The 25984-nt window shown below is 37.2% G+C and overlaps 1 protein-coding gene across 15 annotated transcripts in view; it reads right to left on the reverse strand.

The window, feature by feature from the left end:
• The window catches only part of PDZD2 (PDZ domain containing 2), a 499259-nt gene that overhangs the window by 63271 nt on the left and 410004 nt on the right, over positions 1 to 25984 (reverse strand). For all 15 annotated transcript variants that reach the window (XM_074279475.1, XM_074279477.1, XM_074279472.1 and 12 more), the window contains 7 exons: positions 20013 to 20124; positions 12300 to 12448; positions 6622 to 6741; positions 5651 to 5765; positions 3114 to 3187; positions 2394 to 2619; positions 1154 to 1271 (listed from right to left, as the gene is read on the reverse strand). In XM_074279475.1, the coding sequence (XP_074135576.1) occupies positions 1154 to 1271; positions 2394 to 2619; positions 3114 to 3187; positions 5651 to 5765; positions 6622 to 6741; positions 12300 to 12448; positions 20013 to 20124 (914 nt within the window). The remainder of the gene's footprint in view (positions 1 to 1153; positions 1272 to 2393; positions 2620 to 3113; positions 3188 to 5650; positions 5766 to 6621; positions 6742 to 12299; positions 12449 to 20012; positions 20125 to 25984) is intronic.

The following is a 25984-nucleotide window of genomic DNA, read 5'->3' on the forward strand; positions in this document are numbered from 1 at the left end:
ATTGGCAATGTTCAAAAATGTATGTCTTATTTAAAGGCTAACATCGACCAAATTTCTGTTGAGGAACAAGAGACATGCTTCAGAACTATGTCCAAAGACAAATTTCTTGCCAAAATTTTAGATTGAAAAAATTGTATCCCTTCCTACATTGGATACCAATACCATAGCAGATCATTCAGAAAATCAACTCAATACAAATTACAGTGGATATTTGCATAGGGCACTGTCTGTCCACCGTGATGTTTTCGAAAGAAGCACAGACAAAATAATTCTCACCACTAGTTTCTTTATTCCTACCATCTTGAAATGATTAATGCAACATAATTTACAGAAAAAAGTTCACAAAAGACTGCTCAAAAATTTGCAGAACCATTCCAAACTCAAGCTAATGAGATATTTGGGACAAGCTGCCTATTTTCCCTTTAAATTATGGACAGGGAAGTAAGCTTTATAAAACAAAGACTCTTTTGTATAAGGATTTAAATATGTTCACTTGGTGGGCTCCAAACATATGGAAGCATTCAAAAAAGAATCATCATCTTGGGATATCATTAAAGAAAATATATACTTCCAGTAATCAAGGGGAAAAAAATCTGCTAATGTGTTTTTGGACAATTTATTGATTCTTATTTTTAAAGTGCAAATTTACAATGAAAATCAGCTAATAATATCTACAAGAGATTACTAGACACTCCAAAAATAAATTCAGATAATATTATTGTAACGATCCTCAACTACTTCAAGGACATCCAAAACTAAGAATGCTATGTGGCTACTGAAATATGAAAACTTTAATCAATGAGCCTTCTTGCAGTATTTGCTAGCTTGTTTTGAATAGGTGGGCATAGCTCTGCCCTAGGTACCACTTAAACAAGTCAAATAAATTGAGATGAAGAAAGTTAGACATAAAATGACATTGTCTGGATGCTTCATCTTTGACATCAACTCTGATCAGCTTTTTCCTCAGTCTGAATGTAGGAAGAATTACATTTGGGGATACACACACACATACACACACACAGAAGCATATACACAAACCACAAATTAAAGTGATAGCTCATTAATATGCATGTGCATTTCTAGTTTGGCATTGTCCTTTTGTGTGAAAGTCAAGTTTCTGAAGATGTCTGGAACTGGCAAGCTCCCACTTTACCTCAATCTACTGTCCATCTTGGCTACTGATCCTGGAGCAAGGCTATGGATATAGATGCCTGGAGAACTATTTTCCAAAGTCAGACAGCAGGCACCAATGCCTAATCCAACTCCTGGCTCTGTGAAAAGCAGAATATAAAGAAAATAAACAGAAAAGAAAAAAACCACAACAAAAAACAATTTTATCCTTTTTGAATGAAACCATATCATGTGCCTATGTAGGTTCTTGGAACAAATTCCCCTTTTTACTACCAACTTATTTTGTTTCTAGAATCTGTTGGGAACATACTTAACCCCCTTTCCCAGAAAACTATTTGAAGGAAAGAAGTATATGTACTGTTAATTTGGGAAGTCATTGTAGAATTGGAGGCCAAATGTCAGTCGTTTTCTTAAATGATAAGAATGGTTTAATCATGGAATAATTATTGAAGCTCCTGGAGTCTCTCATTTAGCCTTTGTTCAGCTTTTGACACTTTTACCAAATGTGCGCAGAACAAAGAAATACAGATGAGAATGATATTTGGGAATTCTTTGTGGCCTTTCAGTTGATAATTATCTACTTCCATGCATAACTGGCCAATAAATGTAATCATCTTGAATTATTTTTCTTGTTGTTGTTTGCAGGGTCTCTCTAGCTCACCAAGGCCAGAGAGGCAATGGTTATTCAAGGACTTCATCCCACATCCCATCATTATGGGAGGTCTGACCTGCCCGATTTCTGACTTGGGCTACTTTTCTCCTTCCTTATCCTCCACTCTTGGAGACTTACCATAGCTGTGCCAGACTTAGATCAGATACCATATTGGTTTTAGCCCTGAAGAAGCTCAAAACTCCTAAGCTGAAAGCAATCCATCACCTCCACTACCCAAGTAGCAGGGATTATGAGCATGTGTAACAAGTCTGGCTGAATCAATTTTTATAAACAACTTATAAAACCTTGTCTTTATTTTCAGAATCAGGGTGTAGAGAACATTTTTTCACTGTCTGATGTATGCTAGTTTATCTGAGGAGCAGATTCTTTTCTTTATCTACAATGATTCTATGCACCATTTAAGTTTCCAGTGTCTATCTGAAGTGTACCATGTGGCTCTGGTATCAGATTAGTGTTCACATGATAGTGTGAACTCAGAAGTTCAACTTATCAGATGGAACTCAGGAGAAAATGAAGAGAGAAGTAGAGTATAAAGGCTTAAATATTCTTTACAAGAGAACAGGACCCATTGCGGAGCATATGATATCACCTTTGTTAAGTGTGACTTCCATGACAATCCTGTCCTTGGGACCAGGGCCTTTTCGACCCAAAGAGGAAGAATCTCCTTCATCAGAGCCAGGTGCAGGAGTTCCTCCACTGGTATTAGAGTTTGGAGAGCTGGATCGGCTCATTAGTGTGGGTGTTGGACATGGAGTAAGGCTCGGGCTGCGTAACCTTGTCCGTACTGTGAGGGTCACAACACCTTTCTTGAGTTGCTATGGAAACAAGAACATCAGTAAAGCAAGAATTCAGAGTGCACCTGTACCAAAGGAGGAAACAATCCTATCAAAATTGGAAAATGATAAGGAAAAATTAATCTGCTTTTTAAAAAGTATCAATAAAACAATTTTTCAAAATTCACAGAAGAAAAAAAAATTACAAAAGACACAAAGAGTAATTTTGTTAATACCTTATTAAATTATATATACTATGTATGTTATAGATATTTTACTATATTTGCACTTATCTATATATACATATATTTATATTTGTATATATAGGTACAAATATTTATACACATATATGCACACACAGATAATTTTAAAAAATAAACTTTATATAATAGATGTTCAATTCCTTATTCAAGCTTCTGGTTTTATCTAATGAAATATTTGTTTTTATGATGATTACTAAGTTTATAACAAAAGATAAATTTAATTATAAATTTTTAAAAAATAAATAAAACAGGACTCTGCTTTAATTCTATTACCTTAAAGGTCTGAATGGCTTCTTGGTGGGTCAGCCCCTGTAGGGATTCTCCATTCACTTCTAAGATTTCATCCCCTAATGAGCCAAAGCAAGATCAAGTTAACATTCATCTAAAGCCTACAGGAATATATAACTAAACCATCAGAACAATAATGGGCTACCACAAGATACTTGATTTGTTTGGCATAAGATGACTTTTATTGTTCCAATCTATTTTTATTTGTCTCAGCTCTTTGGGTGATAGGTGATAGGCAAACTGGTCAATTAATGATAGGGAGAATTCATCATCAGCAATCTTGGTGATTTCTTTGATGAAAACAAATTACTAGAAACACTGATTTAATACAACAAGTATTCATTAAACAAGCATTAGATACCTGTATTAAGTGCTGAGGATAAAGTGACTACAACAAATAACAGTCCTTTCTCTCACTGAACTTACATTCTACTGGCATATAAGCTATAGGCTTTATTTTCTAAATAAATTTTTAGTTTGGTAATAAATGCCCTATTGCCAGAAATTAAAAAGTGTGATGACACCATAGGCAATCAATCTCTTTTCATCATTTCTAACAACAGTAACGAAGCTTTAGCACATTATATTTGCCAGCCCACTTCTACCTATACAGACGGACAAGCTGTCCATGTCATCTACCATGCCTGGACAATAGTTCCTAAGATTATTGGGACAAAATCTATGCCCTGAAGCTCAAAGGCCAAGGCAGCCCCATCTTTGGAATTCACCCAGTTTTCCAATGCCTATCTTTTTTAATGATATTTCTAGGTACTCAGTCATTGAGCTTGAAGGCCCCTAGATGGCTCTGTAATGTCAGATCTTTCCCTAATAATCCTAGATACATCTTTACCAAAAAAAAGCATGGCCAGGGCATTTTTCAGAGCTGCTTGGTTATGTCACTAGAGGATGGGAAAGGGCTTGAACATCTTGTTGACTCTTCTGAGCTGTGAGACCTGCTTCACATCTACACACAAAATTTGTGCCCAACATGTACCATGTGACATTCATGGCTCAGTCTGTTCTTTAACAAAGCAAGGGAAAAATGCTCCAAAAAAGAAGAACAAATGAAAAATGGAAAGTATTTTCAGTGATGAAGGATTTGCTTCATATACTCTAATAGCCATAATTAAGAATATTCTGATAGGCCATTATTCTTGGGCTACAAGACCATTTGTGGGGAAAGTTCCAAGAAAATTACCTGGCCCTTGCTGGGGAAACTACCTCCAAGAAACCGAACAAGGTTGCAGATTGGAGAGAATTCACTTAATGCACAGCCACAGCATTTTCTTATTTAACTAATTATTCTTTTTAACTAGGAACTAACCTGAAGGAGTCTAAAGGCTATGATGGTTTCTAAATCTGTGGGCTTTTGGACAAAACCCTAGCTTACATCATCTTAACACAGGAGCACACCATTGTCCTAAATTGTTTTATATGAACATATTATGTGGTTCTTTTTGAGAAACTTGTAGAAAATGCAAACATATAAATTCATACGTATCTGTTCCTATTCTGTCTTTGCCCTTTTAGGTCATATGTACATCCAGAGCTAGATGGAAGCTTAGTAATCATATAGTTCAGCCCCTTTATCCTACAAGTGAGGGCAGTGAGTCCCAGGAAAGTAAAATGACTTGCCCAAAATCACACATGTACTAAGAATAGAATGCAATATGAGAAATGTTGGCAGTCTTTAAGAAGATCTGGCAACCCAAACTACTCTGGATTATTGATCCTTCTAGCAAAAGGCTGATTTTAGGCTCATTTTACCTTTCCCTGATAAGCAAGATGATCTTCAAGCACACGAACTGAAAGCTTGCAATCCACTATAGAAATGCTCTGTGACAGTTTCACATTGTTCTGAAACTAAAGACATAAAGCTCTGCTAGGGAGTTAATCCTTCCTTTAAGAGAGATAAATAAATAATCATTTGTCCTGGAAGCAATAAGCCTGTTCCTGTTGAAACACAGATTTCTACCACTCATTCCTACTTGGGAGAAGTCTCTTTACTGACAAGAACCAGCTAATTCAATGTAGCAATACTTAAATGGCATTTGAAGCCAGTTTTAAAACTATTCATAACATTTCTGAAACAGCTTGGAAAATACTGATTTAATATTATAGAAAAGGAAATCTGTTCATGAAAATTAGCGATTGAGTTAATACTAACTGCTATTTTTAAAAAATCCCAACATTTGGTGCTAATTTTGACTTTATAAAATGAAGGGATATAGTCTTAATCCAGACTCAAAGAAAGACACATAGATCATCTATGAATAATATTCATAATTTCTAATGCATTATTTAAAACTGTCTCAATTAATTTCAACCACAAAAGAGCTCCTACACTAAAAAAAAAGTGACTGCATTTCTAGTAAAATAAATTTCTTGGTCTTTATCCACTGGATAAGAAAATAAGAAGGGATTTCATATGAAACAGATTCATCTTCCCTTTTCATGGCAGACTTAGAGTCACATTGAGTCAAAGCCTTTTTAAAATTCTATTTCAGGAGATGGTCTCTCACCTTCTTTGAGTCTTCCATCTGCAGCAGCAGCTCCATTTGGGAAAATTGTCTTGACAAAAATTCCCATTCGGCCCCTAGCTGAATCCTGACCTCCCACAATACTGAAGCCAAGGCCCTAAAACCAAAGGAAACAGAGATCTTTTATTGACTATAACACTATAAAAATTACAGTGGATAATTGTTTTAAAAAATCATTAAAATAAACTAGAGATAAAAAAATTGAATCCTAAAGAATCTGTGAATCAAAAATAAATCATAGAAATGATCATTTCAGTCAAGATGAGGACAACAACATACCAACTTCACTTTCCAGAGACCACGGCTAACTTGATCATGGTTCCCAAGTTCAGCAAATATAATATCCTAATTACTTGGAGACAAAATATGACTAGGATTTTCTTTTCCAGTTGTTTTCTGTGACCAGGTTTCTTTCTAAATGGCTGGGATGTTACCTTTAGAGGCATAAAATGGTTCTGAGGAATAGGAAAACATCATATCATTGGTGCTGTGGTACTATAACTACTTTTATTATTGTATTTTATTCTTTTCCACTTCACATTAAGAATGAAGCATTTAAAGAGCCCTGATAATTTATTCCCTAATAATGGAAAATCATTAAGCTCACTGCAAAGATTTAATGGGGATTTATTCTAAGGTGATAGGCCCTGTCTTTCTGAAGACCACAAGAAATTTTGAAATGTACATTCCATTCTGTCACCCAATGTTACATCCTGAATCAGGTGCCATTTACCTCTGAAGGGATGGGAGGCAAAAAAAGGAAAGGAAAAGAGATGTTGATAATCCATTCTAGCCTGAGTTCAGAGAAAAGAATATGCAGAGGATATACTTAGAACTGCAAAAAAGTCACATTTTAAATACTGTTTCTTAGTCTTTCTTTTAAATAAAAAAAATAGCCAAAGGTTGAATAAATTGCCTCAGAAAAATAAAATCACCCTTGAAAAAACCCTTACCTTGCCTTGTCCTTTCATCAACACGATATTGGAGATAATGGAGGGCTGAGCTAGCCTCCAAGGGGATTCCACCTGAGCAGTGCTCAAGGACCGAGTTGATTTCTTCACAATGTGGTATTCCTAAATAGAAACATATTGGACAACAGTCAGAAATTCATTTATTTATCTTGCTTCTAAAGTGTCTTATCTTTCCATTAAAGTTTTCCTCTGATACCTCATTGTGCTGTACATCCATGGTTAAACCAAAGGCTTGGGCAAGCTCTGGAAAGTCCTATGTCAAGCTGGGAAGCTTTCAGCAAGGGCCCAGAGATGAATTATACAATCTTTGTCAGGATAATAGCCTAGTCAAGATTGGAGGAACTTATTGCCAGTATGGTCACAGGGTGACGAATTTTTGAGCCACAGCAACTCTTGGGGATAGTCTGCCAATTCATCAAGGGTCTGCAATATGTAGTGCAGGGCATCTCCATAACAATAAAATCATAGATCTTGCAAATCTCGAAGAAGTTTATTACCCAGGTTTTTAATCCCAGCATGATGGATACAATGAACACTTTCACACTTATATTCCCATTCACATCACTAGAAGAAAAGAGCCTAGTAAGCTGTTTTGGATCACTTTGGCTGCAATTGATTACCATCTTCAGCATATGTCGTCCACATGTAATTTATTTTTGGAAACTCCATTTGCATGTTGTGCTTTCCTGTCCTATATGCAGAATGTCACAGGAGCCTACTCCTCCCCTCTTGGATTGGAGCCCAGGGTCTACAAACCTGAAGACCTTTGGGATACAGGATGACCATGAATGATCTGGTTCTCATTTGGCAAACATCCCACATAGCCCCCAGGTCCAGGCGGAAGTCAAAGCCATAGTTAGAAAGTATCAGCATTTAAAGATCTTATCGCCCACTACACACACACTCACATTTAACCACACAACCCTTGTTTCATATAAAAGCACAAACCACATATACACCCAGAGAAGTCATGCTATATAAAAACCCTACTGGACTCTGCTATAGCTGTATCTCTAATCCATCTAGAGAAAAGAAAATATTTTCCTATATATACCCACCATATTCTCTACTTCTCACATAGTACCACTGAAATTCTGACCTCCTCTTTTTTCAGTAGGTCAACCACAGAATATGGGCAGAGAGCAGTATGTGGTATTTACAACATAAATAAGAAGTTAGGTAGTTGTATCTCAAAGTATGTATACAGTTTAGTTCTCTGCTATTCTTCATAAAGTTTAAGTCTTATAACATAGTACATATAACTTGATGATTTATAGCTTTTTCCCAGAAGTTGCATTTATGCCAGCATAAGCAAAAAATAAAATAAAAGCCACTTCTCATTTAATATGAGAATTCTGAGATCACAGAACATTCCTTGTCGCCTTAAATTTTGTTTTTCTTCCTACCAAGGCAGAAATGAGATTTTTGGCAGTGACATTTCTTGAGTTCTGCCTTACTTAAAATAATACCCCTTTTGCAATTTGTGATGTTAGGCTCTTGGACTTTAACTCAGGAAAAAGTGTGTGTGTGTGTGTGTGTGTGTGTGTGTGTGTGTGTGTGTGTGTGTGTGTGAGAGAGAGAGAGAGAGAGAGAGAGAGAGAGAGAGAGAGAGAGAGAGAGAGAGACAGACACACACACAAAGAGAGACAGAGAGACAGAGAGACAAAGAGACAAAGAGAGACAGATGGGGAGGAGGGAGAGATAGTGAGAGGACAGGGAGGAGAGAAAGAAAGAAAGAAGGGGAGGGGGGAAAGGAGAGGGGGAGAGAGACAAGGGGAAGACAGTGAGAGAGGAGGAGGTGGTGGTGGCAAGGGATGGATGGATGAGTATGCCTTTTGTAAGACTATCTAGGATAGAGTTGATTATTCTTGTCTTGAATTGACAAATGACTTTGTTCTACTATAGTCAATCGCTTCCCTCTCCAATACTGACCTTGATATAATAACACATCAATGCCTGTTGATCTTCTGGGACTCTCCAACATTTCCTCTCAAATGGAGATTCCACCCAACATACTAGAAACTTCCCTTGCATTTTTTGACACTGCTGATAGATCAGTGGAACTAAAGTGAAATATTGATATTATTCCTTGATTTTAATGTGACTGGCCTATTTTCTTCATCAATTGCACATTTCTTTGATGGCATCCTTTACATCACTCCTTTTGAGTGATTATGTCACATAGGAGGTATGCCTGCAAAGTTTCAGTGCCTGAAGCATCAGCACAATGCCCTCTCTAAAAAAGGACCATCAGGAACACCTCCCCATTTGAAGAGAATCTTCCATGTGAATTATCTCCCAAATGACTTCCATGATGGTGGATTAGGATCTTGATGTCTCTCTCCCTGTTTTATGCCTTATTTTATGCCTAACAATCAAAGGAACAAAACAATGTTTCTGTATTGTTTAGCTTTTGAAGAATTGTATATACTTTTGACATGTACATAGGAAACAATTTGTTGTAGGGAATCTTTAAGGTAGAATTTGGAATAAAAGAAACCAACTGCCATTTTATAACCAACAGCAACAATAAAAAGTTGGCATTTTTATAGCACTTTAAGGCTTGCAAAATACTTTGTGTCTCATCTCATTGAACTTCACAACAACTTTTGTACCTACTGAATGTCTCCATTTTACAGAAAAAGAAATTGAGGAACAGAGAGGTTAAATGTCTTATTCAAAATCTCAAAGATAAATACCCAAGTCAGGATCCCAAGACTTCTCGACTTCAGGTCCATCCCTCTATGCATTGTACCATGTAGCTGCCACAAATATTAGCTAAAAGTAAGTGTTGTGGATTGTTATATTCATTTTTTTAATCTTTCAGTCAATTGTCTCATAATAATGATGTACTTTAAAGCACACAGAAGTTTGCTAAAACCTGGCTGCTTCCTTATTTTTCCCATCTTGTATTCTCTTAATCTGAAAGTAGATTATTCTCATAAAAATTTTTACATCTATGGGAAAATATACATATGGGACGTTGTTTTCTCAGTTACCTTTTTTTCTCGTAATAACATCTGGGCTTTTCCTCCCATGAAACTAGTATTTTCTGCTCCTTCAGCTATATTGAGAAATTAGTCCTTTTACACCTTCAATAATATTGTCTCTATTATACCTCTTCTTGCAGTCTTCTTGGTCTAGAATAGCTGATTATCTTTGTTTTTGGTTTTTTGATGCATTTCTGCTTCCTTAAGCAGAATATTTAGGATTTTGATTGTAAGAATTTAGATCTGATGGATTTATATCACTTTTGGTGACAAGTATTTTTTTTTAAATCTTTGCAGTTCTTTTCCACCTTTCATCTATTTGATATCCTCCTTTTGGTTTCCTTTTTTAATGCCCTTGAGATTATGTTGTTTAGCTGGGTCTCTTTTTAAGCCTTTTTTCAATTTGCTTTTCCCTTCACTGCTTCATGATGTCTTATGAGGGAGAGAATTTGGAAGTCAAAAACTTTTTAAAAAAACATTAAAAATTCTTTTTTACATGCACTTAGAAAAAATAAAATATTAAATTAATAAAATACAAATTCCTTGAGGACAGGGACTATCTTTCTTCTTGCTTGTACTGGTGTCCTCAGACCTTAAGCACAGAGTAATGGATAAATATCTGTTGCCTAGATCCATTAGGTTCTTAACATTTTTTGTCTCAGTGAAATTTATGATCTCTTTCTGTGCATCATGTTTATTATTTCTGTTCCTAGTTGCAGACAATGCTAAATTTCAATTATACATTAGTCAAAATAAAGAGATATGTTATTTTTTTCCCAACCAATTTCATGGACTCCTTGAGATATGTCTACAACTTTCTTGGGAGATGGTGGATTCCAGATGAACAACTTCTATAATGGAGGATATTTAAGTCACTCTTCTCCTTTTTGCTTCTCTGTGAACAGTGGCTCTCTTATTGGGGTGATATTTCATCAGAGATTACACACAAAAATGCTATTTGATGTTGAAATGACTTAATATGTTTCCCCTTCTACTACCCATTTTTACCACCACTATCACTGACTTTTACATAGTGCTTTAAAGTTTTCAAAGTACTATACACACATTATTTGAAACTTCCTCTCTTCCATAATATTCTTATAAAACAGTCTCACACATCCAAAGAGATTATGCTAGTGTTTGGATGGCTGAAGTAAATAAATGATAGGCAAATTGACCACAACTTAAAAACCACTGTGAAATATTACTGTGAGACTCTGCTGTCTCAAATTTAGTTTTCAGATACAAGATACCTCATAGGAAGGCAAATCAAGAAATTGGGTTCCAAATAGGAACCCTTCTTCTGAGACAAAGACCTGTTGGAAAATAGCACTGCTGAATGCCTTCCAGCCTGACCTGAGACTCTATCCCTTCTACCTTATCGTTCTGTTACCTCTAATGCCTCAAAAAAGCAAGGCATTTTAATTCAATTCAATTCAACAAGAATTTATTAAGTGCTTATATGTAGAATACTGTGCTAGGCACTGGAATTGAAGTGAACATTAGGGAAGGTACAGTCTGCCCTTCTTGGGCTCCTGTTCTAGGAAAAGGATATCACACATTTTTGTTGTTCAGTCTATCTCTCTGTGACACCTTTTGGAATTTTCTTGCCAGATACTGGAATGGTTTGTCAGCTCATTTTATAGATGAGGAAATTGGGACCAAGGAATGAAGTGACTTGCCAGAATCACCCAGCTAATAAGTGTCTGAGGCCAGAATTGAATTTACAAAGATGAGTCTTCTCACCATCAAGCCTGGCACCCTATCTGCTGGATCACCTAGCTGCCCCATGATACACAGATAAATAATTGGGGTGCAAAGTGATACATAAGAACATTAGAGAAGAGCAAGCAAATGAACTGTCCTAGAAGAAGTAGGTTTCTGCCTTGTAGAAAGATCAGAGAAAACTTCCTGGAGGAGGCAACTTTTCAATGGGCTTAAAAGGCTGAATAGTACTCAGTAATCAGAAGGTGGACAGGAAAGCCATTCCAGAGTTGCTAACAACCAAGGAATGTACTAGAGCCAGCAAGGCGTATTCTATGATGTCGTGGATTGGAGAGATGAAGTGGAGAATCCTGAATGTCAAAGTACAACTGCATCTTACTAATTAGCTTTAAAAAAGTCAATATTTTCTGTTCCTTACGTCACCATTATTGTCTCATGTATCTCTCTCTTCTCTCTCCTAGAAAACCGTAACACAAAGAATATTTTTAAGAGAGGAAAATATCAGCACAACTGATAAGATATATTGAAAACCAGATTTGAACTCGGGTCCTCCTGACTTCAGGACTGATGCTCTATCCACTGTGTCACCTAGCTGCCTTTTGGCATATTTTCTTTTGATATTTTACTATGTCATGTTCTTTCCATTTGCATTATTGTAATCATTTGTATACCGTTTTCTTGACTCAGTTTACTTCACTTTGCATCCGATCATATAGATCTTATGTCATCCATTATTTTTATCTCTGCTGCATGAAATACAATTAATAGTACAAAGAGCCTGTTCTCTTCAAAACATAAAAGAGTCCCTGCTCTATGGAAATGATAAAAGGCAACCCCTAGCAGGTAAATGCAGAAGAATTAAGAGGGATTAACATCTTTCCTTCCCCTGATCAGGGGACTGAGTTACAGTCCTGGAGGTCAAGGGAGCAGGAGAAGCAGACTGACCTGTCTTGCCCCAACAGAGTCAAGCTGCTGTGGAAGGGAATGTTTCCGGGCACTTCGTGATAACTTCTCCAATATCTCCACATTGGGATCACCATTTTCTACTGTCAGCTCATCATCTTCTCCAACAGATTCGAGACGAGGCGCACCTCCTAGAAAGACAAAACAAAGACATTTTTATTATTACAATTATTTATTATTTTTTTGAGGCAATCCATGTTAATTAAGTGACTTGCCCAGTAAGTATAGCCAGTAAGCATCTGAGGCCAAATTTGACTCATCCTCCTGATTAGCGGTGTTCTATCTACTGTGCTCTTTCACTCACCCTGCTTTAAGGATTTCAAAGGCTTTACCCATGTTCTCATTTAGTCCTCTCAATAACTTTCCATAGAGAGTGCTTTTGTTGCACCTCTTTTACATATAAGGAAACTGAGGCTGAGAGAGGTTAAATAACTTGTCCTATAATGATTAAAAGGCTGAACCATGCATGGTCAAGCCCTGGTCTTCCTGAATATATATAGCCAGTGTTCTATCAACTGGGTACGCACTGCTCCCCCAAGACATGGGCATCAGCTATTTAAGTAGATATACAAATACAGTTATCAGTTGCTTAGTACTATGAAAACAAGGTACTTCGTTTGTCACTCAATTACCCACTGAGAGCTCCACCTGCTCTCCATGCCTTGTGGCCATTAATGCCAGGCTTTGGAGGATTCTCTCTTCTCTGAAGACATCTGTAGAATAACTTGGTTGGTTCAGTGAATAAAACAGAATATTTTTAGACAAGGACCAAGTGTACATTTGTTCCAAACTGACAGTTATGACACAGCAGCTGTTGATAATGCAATAAATAACGGCAAGACTGTTCGTAGCAGATGGATTTAGCAGCTGGCTTTAAATTTCCTAGAGATAGATACTTTATTTCTTTTAGGACTAAAATGTTAAATAGTGGATTCCCACTGTCAAGAGCAGATATATATATAATAATGGAAGGATCTTTTAATTTCCATGTGCAAAATTGCAAATTTAAGAAATCCATCTAAAACATTTAAATTATATATCCATTCAGATCATGTAGCAGTTAAATAAGACTAAATGCTGATTCAGAAAATGTAAAATTTTAGATATATTGGTTATATTTATATAGATATATTTATCATGATATTCAAAGATTTGACAGTTTGGCAAAGGCTTTTAAATTGAATTCAAAAGACACATCTACAATTTAAATAATGAAACTGGTTCATTTGCAGATAGGCATGATAATCTGCAGATGGGTCACTATATCGTAAGTTCAGGAATATTAAAAACTATCTGATGTGGGTTTTGATTTCAAATAAAAACAATTTTAGAAAGACTCACTCAAGACAAAAACTTCATCAATTTTTTTCTCTACTTAACTTATCAGACCAAGATTTTGATGCCTGAATGTCTCAGAAGTACTTTAAAAAAAAAAAAAGTTTTCATTCAATTGAAGTGTATTTATGAAGGATTTCCTAAGTACAAGGTACTATGTCAAGTGTAGTTTGCACATTGTACATAGAAATATCAACTTGAGGATAGATGGTGTGTCAACATTGTTGTCTCATTCTCATGTTGGCACCTGTATCTGTAAATTGTTGGCTTTTCTATATGGACCAAAACATACACAAGAAAGAGCAAAGGAATTTGTTGTCATTCACAGGTGTCCCAAAAAATCCCTAATCTGTTCATAATTTTCAGTTCGTTTTTTTTTTTCCCCCTGAGGCTGAGGTTAAGTGACTTGCCCAGGGTCACACAGCTAGGAAGTGTTAAGTGCCTGAGACCAGATTTGAACTCAGGTCCTCCTGAATTCAAGGTTGGTGCTCTATCCACTGCGCCACCTAGCTGCCCCTCATTCTTCCAAACTTAATGCAAATTCTATTTCCCCAAGAACTGGGCTCAAAGTGATTTCTCTTACTTCTCTCACTTTAAAGAATTTGTGATTTTAATTCTGCTTTGAAAGGTAAATGGGAGTCCAAAATGAGACATTACTTAAAGAAGGGAAAGAGGCACAGCATCCAGCATCAGGAAATGTGGAATGTCAAAACATATCTAGAATATTATGTTCAGTTCTGAGCACTAGTAAGGTGAAACTAATTATGTGTCCAATACCCAGAAGAGTGTTAACAGAATGGAGAAAGGCCTTGAGATCATTCCACAAGAGGATCAGTTGAAGGAACCAGGAGTGATGAACTCAAAGAAGACTTAGGGGAAAAATTACAGTTGCCTACAAATATTTCAAGGGCAGTTGTGTAAAGAAGAGATTGGACTTTCCCTATTTGACATCCAAAGAAAGAAAACATAAGGAATAGGTGCAGATTGCAGAGGGTCAATTTGTGTTCTATGGAAGGAGGAACTTTCTAACATTTTGTTATTGTCATAGAGTCATTTTTCAATTGTGTCCAATTCTTCACAAGCCAATTTGGCGTTTTCTTGACAAAGATACTGAATTGATTTGTCCTTTCCTTCCCCAGTTCATTTTATAGATACAAGAAATTAAGGCAACCAGTGGCAAGTACCTTGCCCAGACCTTGTAAGTGTCTGAGATCACATTTGAATTCAGGAAGATGAGTCATCCTGACTCCAGGCCTGGCACTTTATTTACTTAGCTACCTAGCTGCCCCAATGTAAGATCTCCAAAGTAGGATAGCCTGTCTCAAAGAGGCAGAAGGTCATTCCCAAAGAGGTATTCAAGCAAAGACTGCAAACTCACTTTTTGAAGAGATTTATAAAGAAAAGTCTCAGGTAGATATTAATAAGTAGGTGATTTTAGAGATCCACCCTAGATACAAATTCCCATTTAGCCACTTGCTGTGTGACCCTAGCCAAGCCACTTAATCTTTATCAGTTTCCCCATTTGTAAAATGAGGCAGTTGGGCTTGATGGTCCACTTCCATATCTAAATCTATGTTTGTAAAATAGCTTGCAAATCTAAGATTTAGGGATCTAAAGGGGATTCCCTTTTTTACCTAGGAAGATAGAAATTCAGGGTTCGTGAGTTAGTCTGGGCAAAGATGGTTATAACCTAGTGGCAATATTTCATAAAATTTGAGACTGGAAGGGACATTAAAGCCCATTAGGCTTTTCATTGACGGAACAATTAGGACTTAGAAGGATAAAACAACTTAGAAGGAGAAAGCAAGATCATACTGCTCATAAGTGGGAAATCCAGGACTCAAATTAATTCCTTTTGAAGCTGTTGTTCTCTGTTGCCTCTTACCATTTATTTTACATGAGTACAACTCTGTGTATCTCTCTATACAAATTATATGGAAAATTTTCATCTATACCTATCTACATTTATATCCACATCTTTGTCATATCTCCATTTCTCATATAATCTATATTTATGCTGTCCCACTTCATCTAGGTTGTAACTCATTAAGGAAAAAAATATTTTAATGTCTCCCAGAAGCACTTAGTACAGAGAGGTTTCCAACAATCATTTTTAATTGATTGTATCATCTACAATAAATGACAATTAAAGAGAATAGTATGGTATAAATATGGGAGGGGATGATTACTATCATTCAATAATCTTGTTGATTAGAAGAGAAAAACTATTCCAAGATTACAAGAGAAACAAATATGGAATGTCAGGGATCTGAGGAGATCCAACTCTAATCCAAAAAAGAATCCCCACTATAACACAAACATTCATTCCAAGATAGCCCATTCTACTTTTCATAAGCTCCTCTTGAGTTGAGTTTTGAGGGAAACAAGACATTCTAAAGAGGCAAAAGGGAGGAGCACATTCCAGAATAAGGCATAGAGCAGAAGAATGAATTGTCACATATCACGATCAGTTAGGCAAGTTTGACTGGAACAGAGATTGTATTAGGAGAACCAATATGTAAAAAGCTTGTGAAGGTAGACTGGAACTAGATTATAAAGGACTAAAAACTGCAATTCAATTCAATAAATACTTACAGATTGCCTACTATGTACCTGGTACATTGTGCTGAGTGATGAAGTTATAAGGAAAACAAAGACTAAAAGCTCCTGTCCTTAAGGAACTTGCCATCTACAACAGAATGCACAAAGAGAAGCAGAAAAATAGGATAAGTGAAGATGGGCTTGGGAGACTAGCCAGGGATATCTGGACAGTAGGACAAAATCAAGCTGAGATGCTAATGGAAAATGGATTGTTAATTGACAAATTCAGTGAAATCAGAGCTTCTATAAAGAAAAGGTTCCAGAGGAATGTTACTGTTTCAGCCTCCAGTCAGAGGGGAGAGGCCCAGGAGAGAGCATAGAAGATGCTGATTATTAATAACTGAATCAGTTTGCATGGGGTGAGATCTACTAGGAAATCAGCTGATCCCTGGTGACGCTTACTATTCTTTGAGTCCATACCAAATAAAGGTTCTGATGGAAAATAGAATTACCTGGGAGAGTAATCTGTGTGAAGAATTTCTCTAAATTGGCATTAGTCATTTGTATTTTAAACTGGGGCAATAGTAAGACAGAGGAGCCTCTTGAGAGATGATAGTGATCGATGTGCTCAGAATCTCACTTTGGCAGCCAAGTTGAAGACAGATTCCAAAGGATAAAAATAAAGTTTGGAAATTGCTGCTAACTAGTACAAGTAAGAGGCAATGGAGGCCCCAGTTATTGATATATGAGAAATGCAATGGAATCAGGAAAAATTGGCATCTGATTGGCTGTAGGAGAGAGGGAGGAATTAAAGATGTCACCACACTTTGAAACTTAGTCTTTTCTTCTCAAAGTTAAACATTTTAAGTTTTAAGTTCCATTAATTGATCATCAAATGGTTCAATCTTGAGGTCCCTCACCCTCTCATGCTAATTGTCCTCTTGTATAGGCTCTCCATCTTGACAACACCCTTCCTAAAATCTGGCAACCAGAATAGGGGGGAGAAAGAAAAAGAATCCTCTGGATGTGATCTGATCAATCCAGGGCAAAGTGGGACTTCCCTGATCCTGATCATTGTTTTTCTTCATTCAGCCCATGCTTTCATCAGTTTGTTTTTGGCTTCCAGAACACAACATGGAGGGCAGTTGGGTAATGCAATATATAGAATGCCAGATCTGGAGTCAGGAAGACTCACCTTTATGAGTTCAAATCAAGACCCAGCTACTTGCTTTGTGATTCTTGGAAAATCACTTAACCCTGTTAACTTCTGTTCCCCATCTATAAAATGAGCTGAATAAACAAATGACTAACACTCCAACATCCTTGCCAAGAAAATCCAATTGGGTTTTCTTTCACAAAGGGTCAAATGTGACTGAATAATATCACACTATAAATTCATTTGTTTAGTTTACAACTGAATCAGGATCAACAAGCACCCAAGGAAACAACTGAGTACAAAAGAGTAAAAAAAAAAAAAAGTCTAGAAGGAGCTTGAAACAACACAACACACAAAACAAGGTATAACATGATTCTGAAATGGAGCTGGTGAGGAAGAGGATCTGGAGGGGAATGAAAGTAGGTTGGCCTGGTCCCTTCCATGGTCCTCCTCCAGGAGGAACTCACCAATAGAAGAAGTGGAATGGACCTTGTGGAAGGATATTTCATAGTGAGTGAAAGAGGGATAGGATATTTTAGAATAAGGAGACCTCAGCAGCTGAGGAGTACTGCAGGCTAAGTCAGGAATAGCAATATGGTTTTGAAGTCATTCAAGGAAAGAAAATTGGTCACTATTCCTGTGGTAACAATAATCAACCAGAGAGCATTTATTAAGCATTTAATATAGGCCAGACTATATGATAACCATGCATTCTCTGGGAAACCAGGAGAAAAGCAAAAATCGTCCCTCCCCTAAAGGTTTCTATTGGTGGAGATAACAGAAACATAAGTTAGTACATTCAATGTAAATATGGAACAGATGGAAGGTAATGTTAGAGGGAAAGCATCAGGAATTCAGGGCACTGGGATATGGCCTCCTAGAGAAGATAGGAAGCCAGGAATTCTGGGTGATTGAGGTGTTCAAAGGGAGCACCAGGCATGAGGGAAGCCTCTCAAAGCATTCATGCAAAGGATAAGTGAGCCAGGATGGCGAGACCACAAAGTATGGCTAGACCACAGAGTTAAGTAATGTGTTAGAGACTAGAAAAACACACAGAGTTTAAGCTGTGAAAAGGTAGCCGAAGTTCTGGCATGATTATGTTCATCTGCATTGAGTTTATCATGAAATGTAGTCCCAGATGAAGGGGTCTTCTTATACATAATTTTATCTACCTCTCCCTCTCCCTTTTCTCCTTCTCTCCCTCCCTTTCTCTTATCATATATATTGCCAAAAAAGAAGAATTTATCTTTGATCCTGGAAGTAAAAGGGAGCCAATGAAGTTAGTGATTGGAAATTGATGTGGTCAGATGTACACTGGATAATCACTTTTGCATCAATGCAGAGGATGGACTGGAGTGGAAAAGACTCAATACAAGGAGATAATTAGAAAGTTATTATATTTGTCCAGTTGAGAGGCAATGAGGGCCTGAATTAAGGTAGTGGCTCCAGGAGTAGGAAAAAGGAGAGATGGTATAAAGACACAACAAAATGGGGAGGGTGTGTCATATAACTTTAGAAAGTCAGCATTTACATTACCCATTTCTTTATCAGAGACAACAAGGCACTACTAGCTAGAGTATTAGACCCATCAAATCCTGCTTTTGATATTTCAGTGTGACCAAAGTCGATTTTCTCACTTGTGAAGCTGGGATCTTAGCAGTAATTATTCTCCCAGGGTTATTTTGATGATCCAATGAGATACTACATATTTGATGCTTTCTTGCATGTCTTAAATTGAAAAGGTAAGCACTATTCTTTTCTTCTAAAATTCCATTTTCTAACCTCAATAGCATTTTTGTTGTGCTTGTCTTGTATGTCCTCTCTGTTGTAGATGTCTACTCCCCTGCACCCACTCTCCCACCCCCCACCCCCCAAAAAAATCATAGTACAGATCTATCCAACTACTTAAATATCATCTCAAATGAAAAAAAAAAAAAAAAACAATTGGATGAGTGGCAGAATAGTCCAACAGGGGAGGGACTTAAGTCTGTGGAGCAAATGAGAATGCTATTGGGTATACTAATGCATTTAAGAAAGTACTTGACTTAATCATAGAGGCATTAAATATTCCCTCTGGGGAATAATCTTGACTCTTTGTGAAAGCTCACACTTGCTGACAATTTAAGAATTTGCCAATGATATTAGGAAGGTAGAAAACGCTTTGGCCTGAGATTTATAAGTCCACCTTGTTTCTACTCCTGGTTATTTGAGATGAAGAGTAAATGAGGCTTGGTGATGGAAAAAATTCTTCTTTTCCTCTTTGTTTTTTTGGAGTAAGGATATCTGTGCTTATTCATATTTACTGGGGAAACAGGACACCATGAATACTCTACTGAATTTTTGTGATCACCTTCTAAAAAGCCCTATGGAAATAAACTGAACCCAGTATGCAGGAAATTTAAGATTAGGCTAAAGCAAACAGAGACATTGGCTTCCATCTCATTATGCTGCCAATAAAAAGTTTCAGTCTGGGAATCCCAGCTCAATGCAAACATTGTGCCATCGCCAGTCTCCTTCCAAACTAAACTAAGAGCTCCATGGAATGAAATAGCTAACCCTCCTTAATTGGTTCACCCATCTACCTCTTGGGCTGGATCCTGGCTATACTGTACCCTCAAGTTCCCTTTCGTGGGAAGGACTATACTGTCCCTAAGAGGACTCACCTTGGGACCGGCTCCGACCCTTCATCATGCAGCTTCCCATAGTGGGGCTCTTGCAGTTCCCCTGGGATCCTTCAAGACAACTGGGATCTTGGGACTTATCCACATCAATCATCTGAAACAAATAAGATAGGAATTACAGCATTAGGCTAAGGTCATTGGAGAAGAGGCCTGCTAGTGAGTGCTCCTTGTTTTCTATGGAGAGAGCCATTGCCCATAACCTGGTACCATGGGAGAAAGAGGCTCACAGGGTGCAGAGACACAATGAGCTCACCTGTGGCCCTTTGCTTAGGATGTTTTTCTATCAAGATTAGGCCAGTGAGAATCTGCTCTTGGTGTGCCCAATCTAGAATCTTCATACAACTGCTGGTTTACATTGGCAGAGGGAGCTTCCTCACCAGAGTGTGCTAGAGTCAATTTGTCCTGATTTCCATAGAGATTCTACATCATCAGATCATAGAATCATGGAATCTCAAGTTGGAAGGAACCTTCTGGATCCTGAGTCCAACCCCCTCATTTTATACACAAAGGAGCAGATGCTCCCAAAAGATCCCACTAGAGCACAGCATTTGAGCCAATGGCCTCAGATTCCAAATCAGATACTCTTTCCTTCTGTACCCCAACAAGAACCAGAGATTTCAGAGTTGAACTTAAACACCATCTAGTCAATCCTTTCATTCAGTTCAGAAATGGAGTTGCCCAAGATCATGTGTCAAATTATTTGGAAAGATGGGCTTAGAATCCTATATTCCTAACATAGTGTTCCTGACCCTGAAAGGAGTGATGAATAGTAAGAAAATGATGATATCTTATGCCTCTTTTTATTTTTTCCAGTTATGCTACATTATTTTATATTGGCAGAGAGAATATAATGACAAAAGCATTTGATCCAATTGGGAAGTGATTGAGTACATTATGATATACTCATCTATTGCAATATCATGGCCTATAAAATCACCACCATGAAGATTTCCAAGTAATATGGAAAACCCTACTGATAGAATGGGAAATGAGCTCAGCAGAATTAGAAAATAAAAAAAAAAAAAACTAAGAGAAAACAATGCTGAGGATTGGATCTTTGTAAATAGAGAAGAAAAAAGAGCAAATATATTACTTCAATTTTGTGTTTGAAAAAAAAATACACTATTTGAACCAAAGATCTAATGCTTTAAATTTCATGGTTTTATTTAGTGGTTCAATTCTATATTTGGTTAGATTATTTATCAGTGATTTTTTAAAAAAACTAAATTTTAAAAATGTTGGGAAATGACAGACTTTGGCTAAGATGAAGATGGAGGGTCAAGAGAAAGGTTAGGACTTGTCCATTTCACTAGAAAAGAGATCCTTAGGACTAGGCTTATAGAGTATATTCTTCTAATTGTTGAGGGATGAGCAAATTTTGTGTTCTGGATATTCTAGGAAGGAAGGAAAGATCTGGAGGATTTCAGAGGAGACTTGCAAATAAAAATGATCCAAACACAAACCCCAAGTGATTTTGTTTGGCTTAATGATGTTCCATAAAGATCCCGCCTCCAGACTATACATAGTAATTATTAGAAACCAAATTAAGTTCCTAGTGTTTTCTTGTTTTTCTGGTGCCATGACACATAATACAAGCCTACAAGGGAGGTAGTTCAAAATATGCAAGTTATTACCTCAATTGTAATAATTGGTACCTATTAAATGGGTGGAAGATTATCCTCTGAGGAAGTCCTAGACAATTAGCATTCCTACCCATCCCCGGCCTGTGTGTGATCTTCACTCTTCCCACTCCCCATTGCCTCTTTTCCAAACTGGAACAAAAAGGCAGCACACCTTGGTCTAGAAAGGAATCATAGATGTAACAGAAAAACAAAGATGATATTACAGAAGTAGATGTCTCCTTGTCCTCAAGGATTTTACAATGATACTGGTGGAGGAGTGGGAGGAAGAAATATATTTTTACAATCATCTGAGCACAATTACAAATAACAAATGAACCGAGGGCTGCTGAACCAAGGAATACATTTAGACTAACCAGAAAAATCACAAAATTCAGACCCAGAAAGGATAGTGGAGAATTGCAAAGTGGAGATGCCTTCCCCAGTTTCACCAGCTTAAAGGAACTCATAGTTCTTTTAAGATTCAGCTAATGAGTGGCAAATCCAGGATGAAAACCTTGGTTTCTGATGCTTTGTCCATTGTGCTTTTCATTATAGCATGCTGTCTCACCTTAGGACGTTCTTAGAAAGTCATTTCATTTCCCAGTACCTGCCTTTTTCCATATGTAAAGCAGGCATCAAAGTACCTGCCCTGTCTACTCCACATGATTGTCTCAACACCCAACTGTGGTGACACATGCTTATGATACCTACCATCAGGAAACTGATACTGATGGACCACTTGAGCTCAGGGGAGCAGGGAGAAAAGGTTACAAATACAAGGAGTATTGAACCCTAAGCCCAGCACTGTCTACTATTTTGGGTTAGGGTCTCAGTGTTGTATTAGTTGTGCGATCTTGGCCAAGTTATTTAATCTCTGAGGCCGTTTCTTCATTTGTAAATGAGGATTCATACTTAAGTGAGAATGAACTAGCTCAAAGAAATTGAATCAAAGCTTTGGTGCCAAAGATTGGGCCATTTAGTGGCAGTTATACTTCTAGTCTTGGTGAGATAGAGAGACCTAGCCAAAAAAGTTTAAATTGTGTGAGTGTGTCTGACACACACACGTACTCATATATACACATAGACATATATATGTGTGTGTGTGTGTGTATACACACACATAAAGGCATGTATATGACATGTATATATAATATACACATATATTTACACACATAAATGCATACGTATAATATTTGTATATATTAGTATATATACTATACAAATTTATATATATACATGTATACATATATAATATATATCAAAACATTTTATAAAATTATATGACATTATATAAGCAAATATAAGTTCAATCATTTACAATTAATATAATATAGCAATAACTGAACCTGGAATAATCAGGATGGTAATAATAATAAAAATAATGACAACAACAACAATAGCTCATAGTGTTATAGTATCTTGAGGTGCTAAGCACTTTCTTCATATTATTTGAGAGACAGGTAACATAAACATCATTCTGCCATGTGACAGATGAAAAAATCAAGGCTCTAAGAGGGCTAAAGGGATCTGAGTGCAGTAACACAGCCTCTGGTAGGAATAAGATTCAAATCTGCTCTACAGGTATTTGGACACTAAGTTCCTCACTCTCTACTCTATGACTGTGTTGGGGTAGAGCTTCAGCTTTGTATCGTTGTGTAATCTTGGACAAATTATTTAACCTCCAAGGCTGTTTCCTCATCCATAAGTGGGGATTAATAATTGGGGCTTTGTTACAATAGCATTATAATATAAAACTACAAACAGATAGAAATGAAGTCTGCTCCAAGTAGGCTTCTTTGGTTTGTATCTAAGACAAACCTTGAGAAAGCTACAGAGATCCTTGGAAGCAAAATATTTAATGAAAGAAATGTGAGGAGGAGTTGGAGTCAGACTACTGCTTATTCAAATGCACAAAAGAATGAGTAGTCTTTTCATTGTACCTCTGATATTGGTTTCTCTGATATTGGTTTCTTTCCCTTCACTTACACAGACACAATACTATCCAGGTCCCTATCACCTTTCCTCTGGACAAAGGTCTCCTAACTTCCAACCTCTCTCCTCTTTCATCTATTCTCCAACAAAATAATTGGATCCAAAGCTTCCCAAATAATTTTCCTAGATCCAGAGTTGTCATCATCACAGACACACATACACACATACATATACACCCTTTCTTCATAAAAATTTTCAATGGCTCCCTATTACCTGCAGGAAAGATTGATATATTCTTCTGTTTAAGCATTTAAAATCAAGAGTATTTATTAAGTGCCTGATTTATGCTAAACACAATAATAGGATCCATCACATACATATCATATATATTCAAGACCACAACTCTCCACCTCTCTCTCCTCCCGTTTCTTTTTCCCCTCCTTCTTCCTCTCCACTTTCCTTTCCCTTTCCTCTTCCCTCTCCCTCATTATCAGAGTCTATTACTATGTTTAGCATAGAGTTGGCATTTAACAAATGCTTCACAGTATTTGATGCAAGTATTTGGAATCATAGAATTTGTCCAAAATCCAAACAAATCTTGACACCTCCTTGGTATTAGGAACTTTTGCTCAGGAAATTCTGTCAATGAAGATGTGCATCTAGCCTGTAGTTGATCGTCTCTTGTGGGAGGCCCTGAGAGGTGAAAGATCATACTGTCATTATCAAGCAGAGATTATCATCATATCCTGATGCTAAGGTTTTCTTGACTCTAAGGATGGTGTTCTAGTCACTGATCCACCCCAAATCTCAAAATAACTATTAGTATTCTCATTTTAGAGAAACCTTAGGCTCAGAGAATATATCTTGCCCAAGGTCACTCAGCAAGTAATCCTCATCTTCCTGAACCATGTATCACAATCGAACTGGCCTGTTTCTTGTTCTGCAGATATCCATCTCCTGCCTTTCTGCCTTTCCACAGGTTGTCAATCATGCCAAGAAGGGTCTATCTCTTCAGCTCAGTACCTTAGAATTCAGAAATTCCTTCAAGGCTCAGCTTAGCTGCCACCTTCTATCAAAAGTTGCAAAGTAGCACAATGCCTGGGGCGCCAGGGCTGGAGTTAGGAAGACAGGAGTTCAAACTCAGTCTCCGACATCCTGAGCAAGTCACTTAATTTCTGCCTCACTTTTCTCATTTGTAAAGTAAGAATAACAAAAGCACCTACTTTCCATAGTTGTTGGGAGAATCAAATGCGAATTTAGGGTTAAGACAATTGCAAAGTGCTTATAGCACAGTGCTTCTGACACATAGTAAGTCCCTTATCATCATCATCATTATTACTCTTATTGCCGTTATTAACCTCTCCTGGTAGTTGTCAGGGCTCTCTCCCTCCTCAAAATACTTTGTGTTTATCTATCTCCATACAGGCTGCATTCCCATATAGTATATAAGCTCCTTGCAAGTAGGGATTATTTTAAAAAATCCCTGTATCTAGTAGGTGCCTTGCACATGGTAGGAGCTTAATATCTGTTGTATCATGTAAGCGAATGCTTGTTAAACAGAAGCCAGGGTACAGAAATGAGGTAAGGAATGGGGCAGATACATAGTTTAGTGGATAGAGTACTGGCCCTGGAGCCAGGAGAACCCAAATTAAAATCTGTCCTCAGACACTTAACACTTACTAGCTGTGTGACCTGGGCAAGTCACTTAACCCCAAATTGCTTCACAAAACGAACAAAAACAAAGTAAGTCTTTGAAGATGATTTTTTTTAATCTTTCCACTAACCAATGGATGCAGAATGGAAATAAATATGTAGCATGGATGATATGAAAAAGAATACATTTAAATCAGTGTAAATTTAAAATAAACCTAGAAGGCAATATATTTAAGTTGCATACATGAGTAGTTAGAGAATGTGGGACCCTGAGCAAGTAAATCACTCAATCTGAAGCTCATTTTCTTCATCTATACTTTACAGAAGTTGAACTGACAGTTTCAAGGATCTCATTTCTAAATCTATGGTTCAGTATTCATAGCATACAAGCCTAGCAAAGATCTCCCCCCAATTCTGAAAGGTAATTCAAAGTGCAGAAGCAGAAAAAATCCAGAGAAGTTCAGAACGGAGCTTTTTACCACTTTTAAGTCCACATGCCACCCCAGTCCCCACCTGAATCCCTCAGCACTTCCCAAACCCCAAATTACTACCAGTTACAGAACATGAGAAATCCTAAAATAACAAACCAGCTTATGCTTGTGGTGAGGAGGAACACACACACACACACACACACACACACACACACACACACACACACACATACACACTCCTGTGTTATACAGACTTCATTTTCATGCTGTCAAGAGGGTGACTTTAATCCAGAGTGTATGTTGGGGGAGGGCACTG

The sequence above is a fragment of the Sminthopsis crassicaudata genome, chromosome 1, assembly GCF_048593235.1.
Source record: "Sminthopsis crassicaudata isolate SCR6 chromosome 1, ASM4859323v1, whole genome shotgun sequence".
In the NCBI taxonomy this organism is placed as follows: Eukaryota; Metazoa; Chordata; class Mammalia; order Dasyuromorphia; family Dasyuridae; genus Sminthopsis; species Sminthopsis crassicaudata.